Source organism: Homalodisca vitripennis, unplaced genomic scaffold (assembly GCF_021130785.1).
Source record: "Homalodisca vitripennis isolate AUS2020 unplaced genomic scaffold, UT_GWSS_2.1 ScUCBcl_523;HRSCAF=2729, whole genome shotgun sequence".
Taxonomy (NCBI): domain Eukaryota; kingdom Metazoa; phylum Arthropoda; class Insecta; order Hemiptera; family Cicadellidae; genus Homalodisca; species Homalodisca vitripennis.
In genome coordinates this window covers 7,662-26,789 of record NW_025776635.1, presented here as the reverse complement: position 1 = coordinate 26,789, position 19,128 = coordinate 7,662, and the positions used below count along the sequence as shown (strand labels likewise).

General features: G+C 32.4%; 1 protein-coding gene across 1 annotated transcript; it reads left to right on the top strand.

Annotated features, from left to right (window-relative positions):
* Positions 1-10,598: 10,598 nt before the first annotated feature.
* On the top strand, positions 10,599-11,112 carry LOC124370801 (the record flags this gene model as incomplete). The annotated part of the gene is made up of 1 exon (XM_046829095.1): positions 10,599-11,112. A coding segment is annotated over exon 1 (514 nt), but the record flags the coding sequence as incomplete, so codon positions are not given.
* Between the last annotated feature and the right edge of the window lie 8,016 nt (positions 11,113-19,128).

Here is a 19,128-nt window from a genome sequence, read left to right as displayed (position 1 = left end):
TGCATTAATCAAAATTTGTAACATTTTACGTTGTGAATACATCTCAAATAAATAAAAACTACATGTTTTAAGCTCAGGAGTTTTAATTTATTTCTAGCAACAAAGACACGTTTAGGTTTTTTTAATAAACATACATACATATCTTTTGTTACTATTCTTTTCATTTGTAGAAACCTTTCGAGTATCTCTTCACTATTTTTTTAAATTTTATATCATAGATAACCTAACCGACACCTTTCATCTTTATTTAATAATTGTATAAATATTTATTTGTAAGTTTTAGTACGATTGGTATAATAAGCATTCACTGTAAGTGTTTTTATGTAGTAAACTAAGGAATAAACTAAGAAAGTCGTTCGTTACGTGATCTAAAAGATGTGATTAGCCCGTGGAATATATTTGTTAATTAAACGTATTACGCCATGGAAGAGATGTTACGAGCAACGCGTAGTCAATCTATATATACTTCTATCTAAACTCTATCTACATAGATTACATCCGTTATTCCATCATATTTGTCGTTAGCTTCCGGTAGAAACAGAGCCCCATTTTTAGTCTAACTTTAAAATAAGCCTAATACTCGTAACAAGTATTAATGTCAGAACTAAATGTTGAGCTTTAATAAATAATAAAACGAACTTCAGCTTTACCGCATAATATCAAATTTTTAAGGTTGTCACTACTTTCGTTTTATTCTAAAATTTATGGAGCATATATCTCACGGCATTCGAGGCATGCCACTTTTATGGATTAGTTCATTCCTAAACCATAGAACACAGGTCGTCCAAATTTCGAATCAAATTTCAAAACCTACTGCACTGAGATATGGAGTTCCCCAGGGATCAATACTCAGTCCAATTCTTTTCCTGATATATGTTAATGACATTGAATCATCACTACTGCATGGAAAGCTTGTGCAGTACGCAGATGACACGACTCTCTGTTTTAGAGGAGGTACAAAACAAAATTTAGAAATACAGACCTTTGTTGACCTTAACAATTGTGTCCAACATTTCAATAGCCTCAATCTTCAAATAAACTCATCAAAATCAAATTTCCTAAACTTTTCAATGCGCTCTATAGATATTGAAAGAGGTCCTGATGTTATGGTTGCAGATACATTATTGGAAGAAGTCTATTCTTCAAAGTTCCTTGGAATACACCTTGATCGAGGGTTGACATGGAAAAATCACATTGATTATGTTTGTGCCAAATTATCCTCAGGAGTTTATGTCTTAAGATCTTTGGCAAAATACTGCCCAAGTCAGGTACTGATTACGGCGTACTACGGGCTAATTTATCCCCACCTTTCGTATGGAATCGTTTTGTGGGGAGCCTGTGCAAACAACCATTTTATGAGAGTTTTCAAATTACAAAAAAAAGCAATTCGCATTTTCGCTAATTTAAACTTCAGAGAGTCGTGCAGGACAGCGTTTAAAAATTTGCAACTGTAAACTTTGCCATGTCTCTACATCTTAGAAACAACCTTATATTGTTTGTCTAAATGTGCCTTAACCAGAGGACGAGACATACATGAATATGAGACAAGAGGCAGAGATAACTACCGTTCGGGAATGCACAGAACGGTGGTTTATGAACATTTGCCTTCGCAGGCAGGTGTTCATTTTATAAACAGATTGCCAAACAAAATTAAAAATGCCTCAACGCCCAAGGTGTTAAAAACTCGTATCAAACTCTGCCTGGCGTCAAACGCTTTCTACAGTGTTGATGAGTTTCTGGCATTCAACTGGGAGACCACGCGATGAGGAAACTGACTCCAGCGCCGAAAGTGGGCGTAATTGGCATGGAATGAATGGGGAGTGAATGTTTGAATGTTGTAAGTTTAAATGTGGCCTTGATGTGGGATGAATGGAAAAAATTTAGACATGAAAATTGACGTTCGCTATGCAATGTATATTGTCAACTGCAATTAAACGATTTTGATTTGATGATTTGATTTGATTTGATCTCATTTTGAAGTAATAATTAATATACATCCCAGTACCTTTAAATATTTTTGCAAAAGATATAAGTTTTTAATATTTAAACAGAGATGTACAATATCTTCAGTATCAAGTTAAGATACACCATATTATTCCACAACTGAATGTAAGCCTGTAGAGGTAGTTTAAAACTAGTTTATATATTTTGTACTAGAATGAATATTACCACCAGTACAGCCTCCTCTTATTAACGTATATTTCATAGCATTTTACTATTTGTTCAAAGTATTAACTGTAAAGTGATAAGGGCGTGTGCTGAAGGCCAGCTACGAGCATAATTACACTTCACAATAAAACCGTTGGCACTTCCGGAATCTGAAGGCGCTATAAACCCAGTCCGTTAGCACGCATCGCACATTCTCTGCATGCGTGGCCGTGGATGTGTCGGCAACTCTTCTCCAACATTAACGGATATTAAAATTACATTACTCACAGTGAGTTCCAAGCAGTTTTATTTAGGGGTTAAACTTGTAAATAAAAAAACAAATTAAAGAGACGAGAGCTATGGGTCTGGAGAGAAACACAGAAATAAAACGAATAAAGTGATAAAAAATAAATCGCATATTACAATATATTTTTATAAATGAAACATAAATTCCTTACGATTTGGTTAATGAATGAGTTTAGACCTCTTACATATTTACGGACGCTAAATTAATATGATATGTTTCACTTTTTATATTGATTGACTCGTTAACAATAAAAGATAGGGCCATGTTGTACGCTATCTTTCGTTTTATATTCCGAGAAAGATGATAAAATAAATATCAGTTTGTTGAGAAATATAAAAAAAAAAAATTAGTTACAACTAAATGGTTTTTAAGTAATGATTATATTACTATATTATTTACAAACTCATATACGCTTAATACAAATACATAGTTAACAAGAATTCCGTCTTCATTTGTGAATGATAAACATAGCACCGTTTCTACCGGACAAAATGATTGGTATTTTATGGCAATAATGCAGACTAAACTCATATGTTCTTTACCTAAATACATAGATTGGTTGAAGAACATGTAATATTTCAAACATAAATTCTCAAGTTCTCTTACAATTTTAAATTCACATGAGTTTCACCCGAGAGGCTGTTACGTCTACTGTACTTGAGTTTTGGACAACCTTATTAAAATTGTATTTATTAATAATTTTAATTTGATATTATTGTTATTCTTTTTTATCTCATTACATAACATAACACGTATAATATTTAAAGCATTATTTGGTGTATCACCCTATGAATTACTGATATCCGTTAAAAGAGTTTTCCAAATTAGTTAGTTGTTCAAATTAATTAATCTGTATCGATGATTCCTCTTAGGCAAAACTGGTTCTTTAAACTAATATAAATTTTGTTCTCTTGTTTTAATCGAGCTTTCGTTTTATTTTCCGAGAAAGATGATAAAATAAATATCAGTTGAGAAATATTACGGAGAAAACAGTTACAACTAAACGGTTGTTAAATATTGTTCGTATTAGTATATTACTTACATGTCATAGACGCTTAATACAAATAAATTGTTAATATGAATTTAGTATTCATTAGTGAATGATAAACATTTTAGCATGTCTGCTGTAAAAAATTATTAGTATTGAATGGCTACAATTCACACTAAATTCATATTTTATTTACTCAAATAGGTTGATTTTATCAATTAATTCTACAGTTGATTCATTATTATTAAGTCAAAATACTGTTCAATTTGGAAGCGTAATAAGAGGGATGACGATAAAAAGAGAGATTATATTCAATGAGACTTCCTTCTAACCACTGTTAACATAAGGGTAACTGATAGTTCGATATGATAAATGATGTATCATATTCTATTATTAAGTCATCCATTTAAGAGAAACTTTTTACCCGGAAATTATAGATTTACTGCCACCATGAGAAGCGAAGAGATGTTGTGAGCAGCGATTGATGTAGAAGTAGCGTTGTATTATTTTGTTATTCTCTCAGTGAATGGAACTTTATTAACTTTAATTGTTTAAAATTTTCAATAATGACTTATTGTAAGACCTAACAGATAGTTTTATTTCTGTGGAGTCTATAGACCGAGAAAGGTAATGTTTGTAATCGTAAAATGTATTATTGTTCAGTAGATATTTTAAACTCGTTATCAGCTGTCCTACATTTTATTTAATCCTGATATGTTATGCCAGCAGTCTTATTTGTTATCATATAAATAAATAACATTGTCCATTCACAGAAATGTGGCATTGTATAAACAAAGCAATTAAATTTTAATTTCGTGACAATATAATACTAATTATAAATCGCTTTATATTAGAGTGTTTTTCCATATAACATGTTAACAATTTACGTTTCATGTTAACAGATTTGAGAAAACTTATACCAAATCGGCATGCAATAGAGTTCACTGAGGTGTCATGCAACATTTAAAGACTATATTTTAATTTTTTAAGGCTAAGTATGTCACCAGGTGTCTTTTTAAAACGTCATACCGCTGTGGTTAGGTTTTTTTTTTGTTTGAGGTTTGTCTTTGACGATGGAAATATTTGTAAAGGAAATAGGATCTTTCTGGATACTCGCCTAATGCCCACTGAAACGTAGTATATTATTGATTTTTTTTTACTGAACGATGGCGAATGAAAAAGAAATTATGTTTGTGCTTAGTTCATTATGCGACTTTTCGTTGCAAATATTCTTGCCTTTAAGATCTATGTAAATATATTTGCGAGCTCTCAGGCAAATGTGATATAGCAAAATGTTCATAGTTCTCGAGGCGGACAGACAGACAAACACTATATTTCCAGCCTCCAAATTGATAGACTTCACTAACGCTCAGTCAATTAAATTGTAACTAACACATACCTACCTACATGTGGAAAACAACACAAAATATAAAATGTAAAATAATTATACTGGAATTTGAAAACAATACTCTCTCTAAATTCAGATAATGTATTTCGCAATGTTTTCAGTACATAAAACTTGCAAAATGAATGAAATGAATACATAAATTTATATTTAACCTGTTGGTCCAATTGCAACTGAGAGCGCACATAACGTGTTGTCTGGAAAGTACACATCAGTGTTCAATTACACAGGAAACAGTGAGCTGCAGTCCTTTGGCTGTGGCCGAACCGACAGAGCGTGATTTATGTATCGGGCTTTTTAACTTGTGTGTTACGATACAATCAAGGATTGAATGCCGTCCACCTTTAACCTTAATACTTTTGTTTCTTGGGAGTCACAATTATATTTTCAACAATAAAAAAGATATTAGATGTAAAAGTAATTATTATAACATTGTATATGAAATCATTGCAATGTTGTATCAAAAGAATACGTAGTCAACGTATCTTAGACACTTACGCAAAGAAGGCATGACCTACTCTTTTAAAAACACATGTAAATGAATGTACAAGATTAACTAAATACATCTAGTAAATATCTAAATATAAACAGGTATATGGTTTTTTTTTCATATTGGAGCATTTATATAATTGTCACAAAAATTAAACCCTATTATTAGGTATACTATCTATGTATATTACAATAGTATAAGGCAAATTATTAAACCCAACAGGAATCGTTGTGATTCAAATTGTTAAGCAATTAGACGCAATAGATTAATAAATGCTTTTAAGTATGTTTAGAACACACACGTTATATAAAAAGCAAAGCATTTACTCACTAATCACGAACTCTTCAAATTCCCGATAACAGTAAATTTGAATTTGGCACACGCATAATATGTCATAGCTTTAATGGAAAACCTAAACTATTTTCATAAAGATAATATGAGTTCAAATGGAGCTCTAGAATAAGCTCTAGAATAAATATATTTATGTACAACTCTCAGTTGTTGTACAAGAATGAAATTTAACACATACGACTTACTGCCACTAAACACCAATTTTTCACGCAAATTATCGACGTACATCGTCTTAAGAACATCGTTTGTGAACTTGTAAAAGAATTATATTTTTGTTTTCCGACTATCCAATTTCCTAAAATGATACGTTCCCATCTAAAACGAGGAATGTTCACCAACTCGGTTAAACCGTTTACTACAATGTTGTAATAAGACCTTCAAAAACCCCAGCGTATATGTTGATGAAACGGAATGTTTCTTGAAATCTGTAACTTTAGTTATGTGCACGAAAATTGGCAAACTCCTTAGCTAAACGAGGTTCAGCTCGTGCACGAATTAAAACAATTGTGTCAACCAAGAAGTTAATTCTTGAATACTCATGTGTCAAGTCGCAAGCCAGTGTCAGAGCTATTAACTAGAATGTGTCTTCCTGAATATCGCGGCTTCAATTTTGTAATCTGATAAGGCGTTGAATAAATACGAGCATAGCTACTGGCGTTATCTGTTATATTGATATTCTCCGTAAATAGTGAAGTAAGATTTCAATTCGCTCCACGAATAAGATATCTTGTTTTGTTTCAAAAATAAAAAAGTTAATTGTAAATTAATGACAAGCTATTTACACAAAAAAATCAGAATATTTCAAAAAGAATTTAATATTTTGTTTATAGCTGTAAATATTTACTACAGTATAAACAATGCAGCAGTAAATTAGAAATGTTTAAAAGCGACGGATTCATTCTGTTGTAATAGCCAGAGGCCTGGTAAAACTATCCTGGACATTTGTATGGATATTGCGATGTTGTTGCATCGTTCCCAAATAAGAGACTAGGAACGAGTTCATTCTGTTGTAATAGCCAGAGGCCTGGTAAAACTATCCTGGACATTTGTATGGAGATTGCGATGTTGTTGCATCGTTCCCCAATAAGAGACTAGGAACGAGTTCATCCTGTTGAAATAGCCAAAGGCTTGGTAAAACAATTCTGGCCATTTGTATGGAGATTGCGGTGTTGCTGTATCGTTGCGCGATAAGAGACTAGGACCGAGTTCATTCTGTTGTAATAGCCAAAGGCTTGGTAAAACAATTCTGGCCATTTTTATGGAGATTGCGGTGTTGCTGTATCGTTGCGCGATAAGAGACTAGGACCGAGTTCATCCTGTTGAAATAGCCAAAGGCTTTGTAAAACAATTCTGGCCATTTGTATGGAGATTGCGGTGTTGTATCGTTGTGCGATAAGAGACTAGGACCGAGTTCATCCTGTTGAAATAGCCAAAGGCTTGGTAAAACAATTCTGGCCATTTGTATGGAGATTGCGGTGTTGTATCGTTGCCCAAGAAGAGACTAGAACCGAGTTCATTCTGTTGAAATAGCCAAAGGCTTGGTAAAACAATCCTGGCCATTTTTATGGAGATTGCGGTGTTGTATCGTTGCCCGATAAGAGACTAGAACCGAGTTCATTCTGTTGAAATAGCCAAAGGCTTGGTAAAACAATCCTGGCCATTTGTATGGAGATTGCGGTGTTGTATCGTTGCCCAAGAAGAGACTAGAACCGAGTTCATTCTGTTGAAAATAGCCAAAGGCTTGGTAAAACAATCCTGGCCATTTGTATGGAGATTGCGGTGTTGTATCGTTGCCCGATAAGAGACTAGAACCGAGTTCATTCTGGAACAACTTTAATTTGTTTTCCTGTAGCTTTTGAACACGTAGCATTGTTTCTTACATATGTGATTTAAAAATACTTGTTATAATGATCAGCAATTAGTATAAAATATGTTGAAACCGTACTTATCTAGTGGTACTTATTGCAATGTGTTCAACAAAAATAGAAATTGTAATAGTACATGAGAAGGAATATCGCCAGGGCAAACATCAATCAACGACTTTTAATATTTATTTGAATTTAGAACTTCAAGAGCTGCAATTTTCGAAACACTGGAGTAAAGGGATAACGATTTATAAGCTCGGCTCTCCTGCGAATGATGAGTGTTTGGCTGGGTAGATTTCTCTTAGTTTTATAGAATTTGGTAAGATTGTTTGCTTTGGCTGCTAGAGATTGCAACAGAACCTGTATTTCTAAAGTGCAGCTTAGATAATAGGTGATTGTACATTAGGATCTCGCCAGGTGACGCAATATGAATGATAACAAACTGAGTGGTGAACAAAAAGGCAACATACTAAAATCACAATAACACAATAATATAGCCCACATTTTAACTTTAGTAAGACCGAATTTTATATTTACATAAGACCGTCAATTTGTTTTAAAGTTTTTTTGTTTAATAGATAATTCCAAAGTTTGAACAGATACATACTTGTTCTCAAATTTTTTTTCTAAAATGTGTAATATATAGTATTGACAACGATCTTATTAGCTTGGCCATTCAGTAAAATACTGTGTAAAAGAAACAATTTTCCAAAACCACCTTACTTGCAGTACTCGCAGTCGCACAGTGTCACTCGTAGGCGAACACGGAGAGACAGGTTTTAGGCTCATTATGAAAGTTTTCAACTCACCAACAACACGTCGTCTCCAGACAATGGCCGTCAATATTAACTTTCTTATGCCCCAACTTTGCTGTTACTCCACGCGGAACTTTCAGTTGCACTTACAGTTTCTTTCGAAAACCAAACAAATTTCTAATTTGAGAGATACATACGCGAGTTGTAAAACGGTATAGCTAAAAGTATAAAAGTAGGATGTTTACAGTGCTGCTACTTATAAAAACGCAAAGAAAAAGCTTCGTAAAGATAAATGCGTGATTGGGTAGGGTACGATAAGCGTACACAGTTTTTTATATCCAAATTGGCAAGCGATATTACTTAATCATAACCGTCGATATAATCTATCAATATTGATTAATTATTTTTAAACAATTAACTTAAATAATCTATATCAACAGATGTAAACATTTTCAAATAATACTCGTAATGTAATATTTCAATTTTTTTATAAGTAACATTTGATTACAAAAATGGCAATAAATGTTACAAAACTACACGACATTGCTTTGAAAGATGATAAGACATGTTTTTCGTGAGTTCAAAATGTTGGACTCGGACCGAAAACCCAATTATGTGAAGTTTGTGAAAAATAAACAACTATATCTGCGAGAGGAGCAAGTATGGTCGTCTTCAGTTTTCCTAATTTTGGTTATAATAATTTGTTTGATCACTGTAAATACTAAATTCTTATTTTAATTTAAAACGTATGAATGTTATTGAGGACTCTTGATACTTTTATATCTATTGATAGTCTAGAATTTGAGATGCGAATATTAGGTATCGATTATTACATTCTTCGATATAAAATAATCCAGAATTCATTACTTATAGGGATTTTTCTAGGTTTGACCCGGATTTAGCAGTTACTCGTATGTCACATATTAACTGGGATGAGGCTTATTCAATTAACGATGTGGATGAGGTGGAGAAATTCATCACAAGCCATATCAAGTCTGTAAGCTCCGTGGAGAACTGACCAAATAAAGCAACTATCCAAAAAAAAATAAATAAAAAAAAATAAAATAAAATAAAAAAAAACAAGTTAAAGAAGATTTACAGTGCAAGTGGTGACCTTACAGACTGGAAAAAACTATTCACATATAAGAAACAGACTGAACGGTTTGATAAGGAAGGCGAAAAAAAATTTTTTTCACAGAATATTTCTGAAAATACCTCTACCAAAGAGTTTTGGAATTGCCTTAAAAGAGGCAATGTTATTAAGAAAGGTAAATCATCAAACATTCCATCTAACATCGAAATTGAAGAAGCTAATACATATTTTGCTGATATGGGGAACGATGGAATGGTTGATGATGAATTGTTGAGGTTTTACAAATCAAACTCTTTGAATGAAAATGATGACAAATTTAGTTTTAGTAGGGTGTCCGAAGACGAGGTTATGCTTGCTATGAATAGCATCAAATCAGATGCTGTAGGCTGCGACCAAATATCGATTAAAATGATAAAAGCAGCTAGCTTCTATGCCCTAAAAAGCATGACCCATTTAGTAAATTTGAGTTTGGCCACTCAAAGCTTCCCTACCAATTGGAAAATGAGTATTTTACACCCTTTACCGAAGGTCACACCCCCATCTACTGTGCAGAATTTAAGACCAATTTCTGTTTTGCCTGCAATGTCTAAAATAATTGAAAAAATTGTTATCAAACAGACGAATCAGTTCATAATATCAGAGAATATTATGCCAAAACTTCAGTCTGGTTTTCGCCAAAATCACAGCACATGTACAGCTTTGGTCAATTTGTTTGAGGATTTATTTAGAGCTAAAGATAGAGGAAAATATAGTTCTTTGGTTCTTTTGGATTATTTACAAGCCTTCGACTCTATAAACCATGAATTATTGATTGCAAAATTGAATTATTATGGGTTTGATCAAGGCGTTTGAAATTGGTTGAAATCTTATCTCCAAGAACGACTGCAGGTAACAAAATTGGGAAATGAGTTTTCCAGCCCCATTTCCAGACTGCGAGGCGTGCCTCAAGGTAGTGGCTTGGGCCCAATATTGTTTAACTTGTACACGTCTGATCTGCCGACGTGTGTAAAACACTGCACAGCTCACCTTTACGCAGACGACTGCCAGTTGCATTTGTCCTATGATAATGAAACAGCAAACACAGCTATCCCACAAATAAATTCTGATCTGCTGAATATCTCTGACTGGTCTCAGAAAATGGCCTAAAGTTAAACATAGGCAAATGTAACGTGCTTTACACAGGTCCAAAAGCTCTGATGCAGACCCTCAGTGAACGTGGTGTGAGTGTTGAGCTCGGCGGCGAGAGGTTGACAGTGAAAAATAGTGTTAAAACTCTCGGCGTTGTGCTTGACAGCAAACTCACCTTCTCTGAGCACGTAACATTTAGTGTTCAGCGGGCTGTATGTAGTTTAAAAGGGCTGCACAGATACCGAACACTACTGCCAGAGTGTGCCAAGATGCAGATCATGCAGTCAATGGTCTTATCTGTATTTAACTACTGCTATCCTGCATACGGAAATAGTATTACAAAGGAGGACGCTGGCAGAATTCAAAGGCTGCAAAATTCTGCTATAAGATTTATCTTCAGCCTCAGTAAATTTGATCACGTGTCCCCTTCTCGAAAAGATGCTAATATCATCGCAATGCAGGACGTGTGCAGAATGATGACCTGCTGCATGGTCCACAAGACACTAACAACCGGGGAGTCCGAGTATCTCAGCGAGAGACTCCTTCGTCGGGAGGATGTGTCTGAGCGGAGCACACGGCAACGTACATTGCTCCAATTCCCTAAAGTACGCCTTGAGGTTGGGAGAAAGGGTTTTGATTATTTCGGTCCGACCATGTTCAACGGCCTCCCTGTTAACCTCAAACAAATTAGATCTGTTCCTAATTTTAAACTTAAACTTAAGGAACATTTTAGCCATAGGTAGTTAGCCATAGGATTGTTTGTGTAAATCTTTATGTTGAGTTGTGATATTTAAGTATTAATTTATTGTGTATTTGTATATTTATGTATTTGTTGACCTGAGTTGATTTGAAAAACAATTTGTAAAATTGAAATACGCTCGTGTAATAAAGGCATTTTTATTTATTTAAAAAAGCCGCGTCCGGTTAACGTACCCTACCCGCGTGATTAAACCACAAAATACATTTTGTAAAGTGAATATACTTGACCATCTAATGTTACAGGTCATGTCTGGATAGTTCAAATCAGTTAGGCACGTAAAATATTCAGCCTTGCATGATATACATGCGTAAGTAGATAATAATATGGCGGTCCTAGCGCACTTTCGGAGCCGACCGAAAAGCAATGTAAAATACTGTTCAATGTACCATAAAGGAAGCTGAGAAATAACACAGTAAATCTCAATGAAAAATTAACCGAATCTACAGTCGTTCGTCTCCAAAAGCGATCGGTACATTACTATCTACTCTGTGGAATGAAAAAATTAACCAAATCTACAGCTGTTTGCTTCTACTTTCTTAAGCTGTGCTTTGTAAAATGTTGTCAAATCTGCTACGAATGAAGGAAAAATCTTCGAAATCTTAATAAAATTTAATCAATTATTAAAACATTTTTACTAAAAACATACTGTACTTTAATAAAAAACTTTTCTACTAAATAAACAACATGAACTCACCAAAGTCTCTACAATTTCTAGCATTAAAACAGTGCAACAAAGATGAATTCAGTGAATTGGCCGGTTTATTTTCAACAACAGTTGATACCGTCTTCGATACTTTCCTTAAATGATACAGAATTCAAAGAACTTGTAAAGTCTTTTGGCAGAAAAAAACGTCTAATGGAGTGTTTTACTATCGGCAAAAAACTAAAAAAGTAAGGGATTACATATTTAATATAATTACGAAAGATATTGAAAAGAAAGTAAAAAATAAACAAACAGAGAGTTTTTCATCGTTTTTTTATGACATTTTTTCCCATATTATACGTTCTTTCAAGATAATAAAGACTTAATTGATGAATTTCTTAGGAATTTTTGTGAGTATCAAGATTTATCAACACAATTCATTAAAGAGCATTATAGAATTTTTCTTATAGAATATAGCCACATTTTGTGTGAAACAAAACGTATTACTGTAGATAATATTCCATGTGATTCCTATGAAGAAAGACACCAACTATGGTTATCAAAACAGTACTATGACGTGGGGAGGGACTGCAAGTTTTAGAGTTAAGACTTTATTCTACAAAGTTAATTGTTATAATTTCTTTATCTTTAATAGTCTTCTTTCCAGTAACAACCAAGTGTAATTTATCATGTTTATTCAATTCTTTAATCTTTTTTTCATCCAAAACAGTCAAAAATCTGTTCGGTAAGTGTACTTTATAATCTTCCAACTCGGCAATTATTGTAAACCCGAATTTATCCTTCATTTTCTCCAAATTCAAAATTTTGTATTTCTTATTTTCTTCCAATTCATTTAACTTCTTATAATCTTTAAACTTACATTCTCCAATATCATTTAAACTCTTTCAAGAACTCCATTTAAATAGAAAAAATTCAAAGTCAAAAAGTGCAAAACCATTTCTCGGTCGACCTTTTCTCCTCCCTCTGTCTCTTTCTCTCTCCCTCTCTTTTTATGCCTATGACACGATCACTTCTGCCGTTTATAGGCTAGGATCTATATTCAGGCTAGAGAGAGAGAAGAGCGAGATACGGATAGAGAAATGGTTCCGGAATACGATCTGAATACTTCTGAACTTGGTGTTTCTCCGCTATGGCCACTCGCATTGAAACAGTTCAGAAGTAAACTTCCTAACCGACCAAACCGAATTCGCGGACATATATACTCAGCAACACAATACAACAGCCCATCGAGAAGTAAAAATTTAAGAAATTAATTTAAAATATAATTTGAAAATTACAAGTAACAAAATGTACGCATATTTAAAATAGGTAAAATTATCTAACATTTTGAAAAAGAAAATGTTATAATAGTAAACGGGAACACAATTTTTATTCCTTAAAAGCAAATCTGCATTACCGACATTTTAGTTCCGAAAGATTGCGCAATGACAGTCGAGGTGTGCTACTACAGACCGACCATCACGATAATCGCTTCGCCTGCGTCATATCCGTAGTGATATCACGCCGTGAGAGGCGCAATCGTTGGTTTACCAAGCACCATTTAGTTAAATAAATTTTTCTATCTAAATGGAGCGCGAAAAAATATCATGTCCGTTCTGCAAAAAAGAAATTTTAAGAAAAAACTATGATCGCCATTATAATTCTAAAAGTTACGAAAAAAACAAGCAAATTTACGATAATGAACTAAATTATTTAAGACAATGGGCTAGAGAAAATAAAATTGCCGATCACGAAAACATGTTTAATATTGAGAAATTACGTGAATTAAAGAGAAATTTCAAAGTTGAAAAGAAAAATCTCGACCTATTTAATGATGAAAAACTTCATTCAATAGCTGAAAAGTTGGCTATCGGTACTAACGATAAAACCAAGTCTGAAATCATTGAAAACATTGATAAAACTCTTCACGAAAAAACCCCTGAAAATATCATAGATGTTGAAGTTTTATCCTCTGTGAAAGGTCTTTTCAAGCAATACATTTTAACGAATTTGAGCGACAATTTTATGTCAATTTACAAATATCTTTCAATTATGCGCCCAGAAATTAAATATTTAATAGAAAAATTTCAAGAAAATGTTAAAAAATACGAAAGGTTATCTCTCTTTGGAATGTGAATACGAACGAACTTTAGTGAACGGTGAAACGCAAACATGTCCAATGTATTTTACTATCAAAGCAGACGAAATCCTTTGACGTAAACGACTTTATTACTAAGCAATTTAATAAATTAACACATCGAGAACAAACGAATAATCCAAATAAAGGTTCCGGATGGACATTTAAAAGTTGTAAACAACTAGTTTTGAGCCTTAACAAACACGAAATGATGAATGCAGGATCATATATCGATTTTACCACAAGAGATCAAGGTAAAAAAAGCTTGTGTAAATATCAAAAATAAAGATGACTTCTGTTTTATTTACTCAATCCGATGCGCTATTGAAAAACCTAAAAGAGACTGTGAACGTGTGAAGCAATACGAAAAATTTTAAAATGACGAAATATTTTCAGGTTTTGAGTATCCAATGTCATTTAAAGATGTAAAGTTGTTTGAAAAAACGAAGCTACAATTCCAAGTATAAGTATCCAAAAATGTCTATTAATGTCTATACTTATGATGAAAAACTACATATTGTTCCGTTACAAATTTCAGAAATATATGATGCAGAATTAAACATTGATCTACTGTAATGTAAAAAATGAATAAACATCTCATTATGTTTTGATAACAGATTTAAATAAGCTCGTTTTCTCTCAGTTATCTAAGCATGAACACAAAAAATTTCTATGCAGAAGATGTTTAAGCCATTTTTTACAAATCTGGAGATTTTAACAGATCATTTAGAGATTTGCAAGCAACATGAAGTTTGTAAGCCAATTATGCCGTTTCCAGGTCAAACAACAACATTTACTAATTATCAAAAGAAATTTTCTCATCCTTACGTTATTTATATGGATTTTGAAAGCATATTAGAGAAGATTCCCACATGCAAAAACAATCCACAAAGATCGACTACAACCAAGGTTCAGAAGCACATTCCTTATGGTTTTACTCTATATTTAGTTTCGAATGTGACCAATCGCATGTACAAACCTATATGTTATAGAGCAAAAAATGAAGACGATTTGAAAAATGTTCCTGCAAAATTGTTTGAAGAACTTAATCAATTATCGAAATACATAGCTAAAAAGTATAATTCTAAGAATAAAAAACCTATGAAATTGACTAAAGAAGAAGAAATTTCATATCAAAATGCAAACGTTTGTCACATCTGTGAATGGTCTGCTTATGATGTTGGGTCAATTCAGTATGGTTTTACTCCTGATAGTTTGGAAAGATAAGAGTTATAATAAAGTAAGAGATCATTGTCATTTAACCGGCAAGTTTCGAGGCGCAGCTCATGCATGTTGCAATCTGAATTTGAAATTTCCACAAAATATTCCAGTTTTCTGTCACAATATGAGTAACTACGATACTCATTTGTACATAAAAGAATTGGCGAAACAATATGGAAACGTTGATTTGATTGCAAACACAGACGAAAAATATATAAATTATTCAGTAAATTCTGGATATGGCTATGAGTTCGACAATTATAAGCCAAGAAAGTTTGTAAAGTTTTCGTTTGTAGATACATTTAGATTTATGGCCTCATCTATTGAAAAATTAGCGAAAAATTTAAAGAAAGAAGACTTCAAACATACAAATCATTTTATACAGGATGGACTGAATGAAATTATAGAAAGACAGCCAAATGACGACGACGAGATTTTTAAAATATTGTCTGGAAAAGGAATATTTCCCTTATGAATTTATCGATAGTATTGAAAAACTTGATTACACAGAAGAGCTGAAAATTGAAGATTTCTATTCACTTTTGACAGATGAGAGGATATCTGAGAAAGATTATCAACATTACTTGAGCGTTTGGAACAAATTAAAAGATAAAAATCTAGGAAATTACTCTGATTTGTACAATATCCAAGATGTACTATTGCTCGCTGATATATTCGAAAACTTCAAGAAACATTTGTCTAAATGGTTACAAACTTGATCCGGCACATTATCTAACAGCTCCAAGTCTCGCATGGGACGCTATGTTAAAAATTAACGAAAATCGAGCTTCAACTGATACACGATTACTATATGTATTTAATGATTGAAAAAGGTATTCGTGGAGGTATTTCTCAATGTATTAAGCGATATGTGAAAGCAAATAACAAATATTTGAAAAGATTTCGATAAGACAAAACCTGAAAACTATTTACTTTATGTCGATGCAAACAACCTTTATGGGTTATGGTCTTATGCAAAAACTGCCGTATAGTGATATCAAGTGGATGGATCCAAAAACGTATACAAAAGAAGAGTGGAAAGAAACAATTTTGGAACTCACTGGTGACGAAAACTATGGCTAAATTCTTGAAGTCGATCTTGGATATCCAACAAATTTTACAACGAACATCACAAGGATTTGCCTCTTGCTCCTGAACATTATAAAAACAAGTTGTGCACCACTCTATTAGATAAAACTGAATACGTTGTTCATTCGAGAAATTTGAAATTCTATCTGGAACAAGGAATGGTGTTAAAACATGTGAATAGAGTGATTGCATTCGATCAGAAGCCTTTTATGAAAGATTACATTGATTTTAAACACAAACATGAGAACCAAAGCTACAAGTGACTTTGAGAAGGACTTTTATAAGCTGATGAACAACTCAGTTTTTGGAAAAAGTATGGAAAATGTGCGAAATAAATGTGATATTAGACTAGGAAATGAAGAATTTTCAATGAAACAAGCTAAGAAAACAAATTTCAAGTGCTTTAGTATCTTTGACGACAACTGTATAGCGAGTCACATGTTTCAAACAAAAGGTTAAATTTAACAAACCGATCTACATAGGATTTTCAGTTCTTGACCTATCAAAATTGCTAATGTATGAGTTTTATTACGATAAATTAAAGAAGTTTGACCCAGATTTGAATCTGTGTTACATGGATACAGACAGTTATTTCCTAGAATTAAAACGAGATCCTTTTTAAAATTATTAAAGAAAATATAGATGACTTTGATACAAGTGATTATCCAAAAGATCACGAATGTTTCACTACTAAAAATAAGAAGGTAATAGGGAAATTCAAAGATGAGTTAAATAGCGAAATCTTAGAAGAATTTTGTGGATTGAGATCGAAAATGTACTCGTACAAATATCTAGACAAAAATCCAGTAAGATGCAAAGGGATTAAGAGAAGCGTTGTAAATAAAACAATAAATATCGAAAACTTGAAGAAATGTTTGATTCGAAGATAAAGAAGAATTTTAGGGAGATGACAGTAATCAAAAGCTATAAACATGAGTTGTACACCGTCACTATAAACAAGTTAGCACTGAACGCTAAAGATGATAAGAGAATTGTCCTAGAAAATAAGATCGATACAGTACCGTAATGGATATAAAGGCGAAATTAAAACAGATATTTTTAGAAGAGTTAAACAAACTTGGAAACTTTGATATGTAAATGGAAGATGATTTAATTCACTGTCACAAGTGTAAAAAGAAAACGAAAAAATATAGATTCTAAGATTGTTCAAACTCAAAACGGATTGTATAGAATTGCAGCAAAATGTTCAAAATGTAAGACAAATAAGAGTAAATTTTATAAAGAATCCTTATGAAAAACAAGTAAAGAATAATTGAAGAATAAAGAAGAAATAGAGATTGAAGCTAGAGGAAATTCATGCACCAGTACGAAAAAAGTTTAAAAAGAGAAAAATTATAACTTTAGGAATTGACGATTTATGGGCAGCAGATTTAGTAATAATGTCTAACTATTCGGATCAAAATGATGGATTCAAGTATATGTTAAATGTTATTGATACTTTCTCAAAATATGCTTGGTCAAGAGCTATCAAAAGAAAAAACGGTAAAGATGTTTCAAAAGCCTTGGAAGATATAGTAAAAGACGCGATAAAGATCAATCACAAACCACCAAATCTACTTCATACAGATAAGGGTTTAGAGTTTAAAAATAAGGAATTTAACGAAGTTTTGAGAAAATACAACATTAAGATTTATCATACTGAAAACGAAGAGAAATCAAGTATTGTAGAGAGATATAACAGAACTCAAAATGAAAGAATGAAGGTTCTTTTTGAGATTAATAAAAACTTTAAATGGATCGATATTCTTCAAGAAATCGTAAAGAAATATAACGATAACTGTTCATAGCACAATCAAAATGAAGCCTAAAGACGTAGATAAAGATGCAGAAAAAGAGTTAATTAGAGTCGGTTTTTTAAGTATGTTCCACCAGAAATTCACACTCACGAAAACTAAATTTAAAGTCAATGATCATGTAAGAATTGTTAGTAAAAAACAAACATTTTCGAACAAATATAAGAACAATTGGTCAAGAGAAATCTTTGTGATTTATCAAATTAATAACACAGATCCTGTAACTTATAGTATAAAAGATTTAAATAATGAAGAAATAACCGGAAAGTTTTATGAATATGAATTGAGAAAGTCAAAGCTGTAATATTTTTCTCTATATAAATGGAGTCTCAAAAGAAATGTACACAGTGTCAAGAATTTAAAGATTTTGAAGCTTTTTATAAAAATAAGAATAAAAAAGAAGGATTAGGGTCTATGTGTAAGGATTGCCGTAGTAAATATGAGAGAGAATTATACGAAAAAATAGAAAAATTCACTTTAGAAGAGAAAGAATGTTGTATTTGTAAAGAAATTAAGAATATTTTCAGAATTTCACAACTGGCATTATAGTAAAGATAAAAAACAAGCTTTTTGTAAGGATTGTGCTAGAAGAAAATTTCCGAGAAAGTCAAAATAAACCGACTCATTGCGAAATGTGGAAGAGTTCTTCAATGGTTACCTAGTTATGCTAAACATTTACAAACAAAATATCATAAGTCAAGAGTTTTTAATTAAATTTAGTAACATTTTCATCGTGTAATAATTTTTTCTATATAAATGGGGTCTCAAAAGAAATGTACAAAGTGTCAAGAATTTTATAAGGAAAAGAATAGAAAAGACTGTTATTGTAAGGAATTATATGATAAAATGAACAAATTAACTTTAGAAGAAAAAAATTGTTACTTTTGTAAAGAAATTAAAAATATTTCTGAATTTAATAACTGGCAGTATAGTA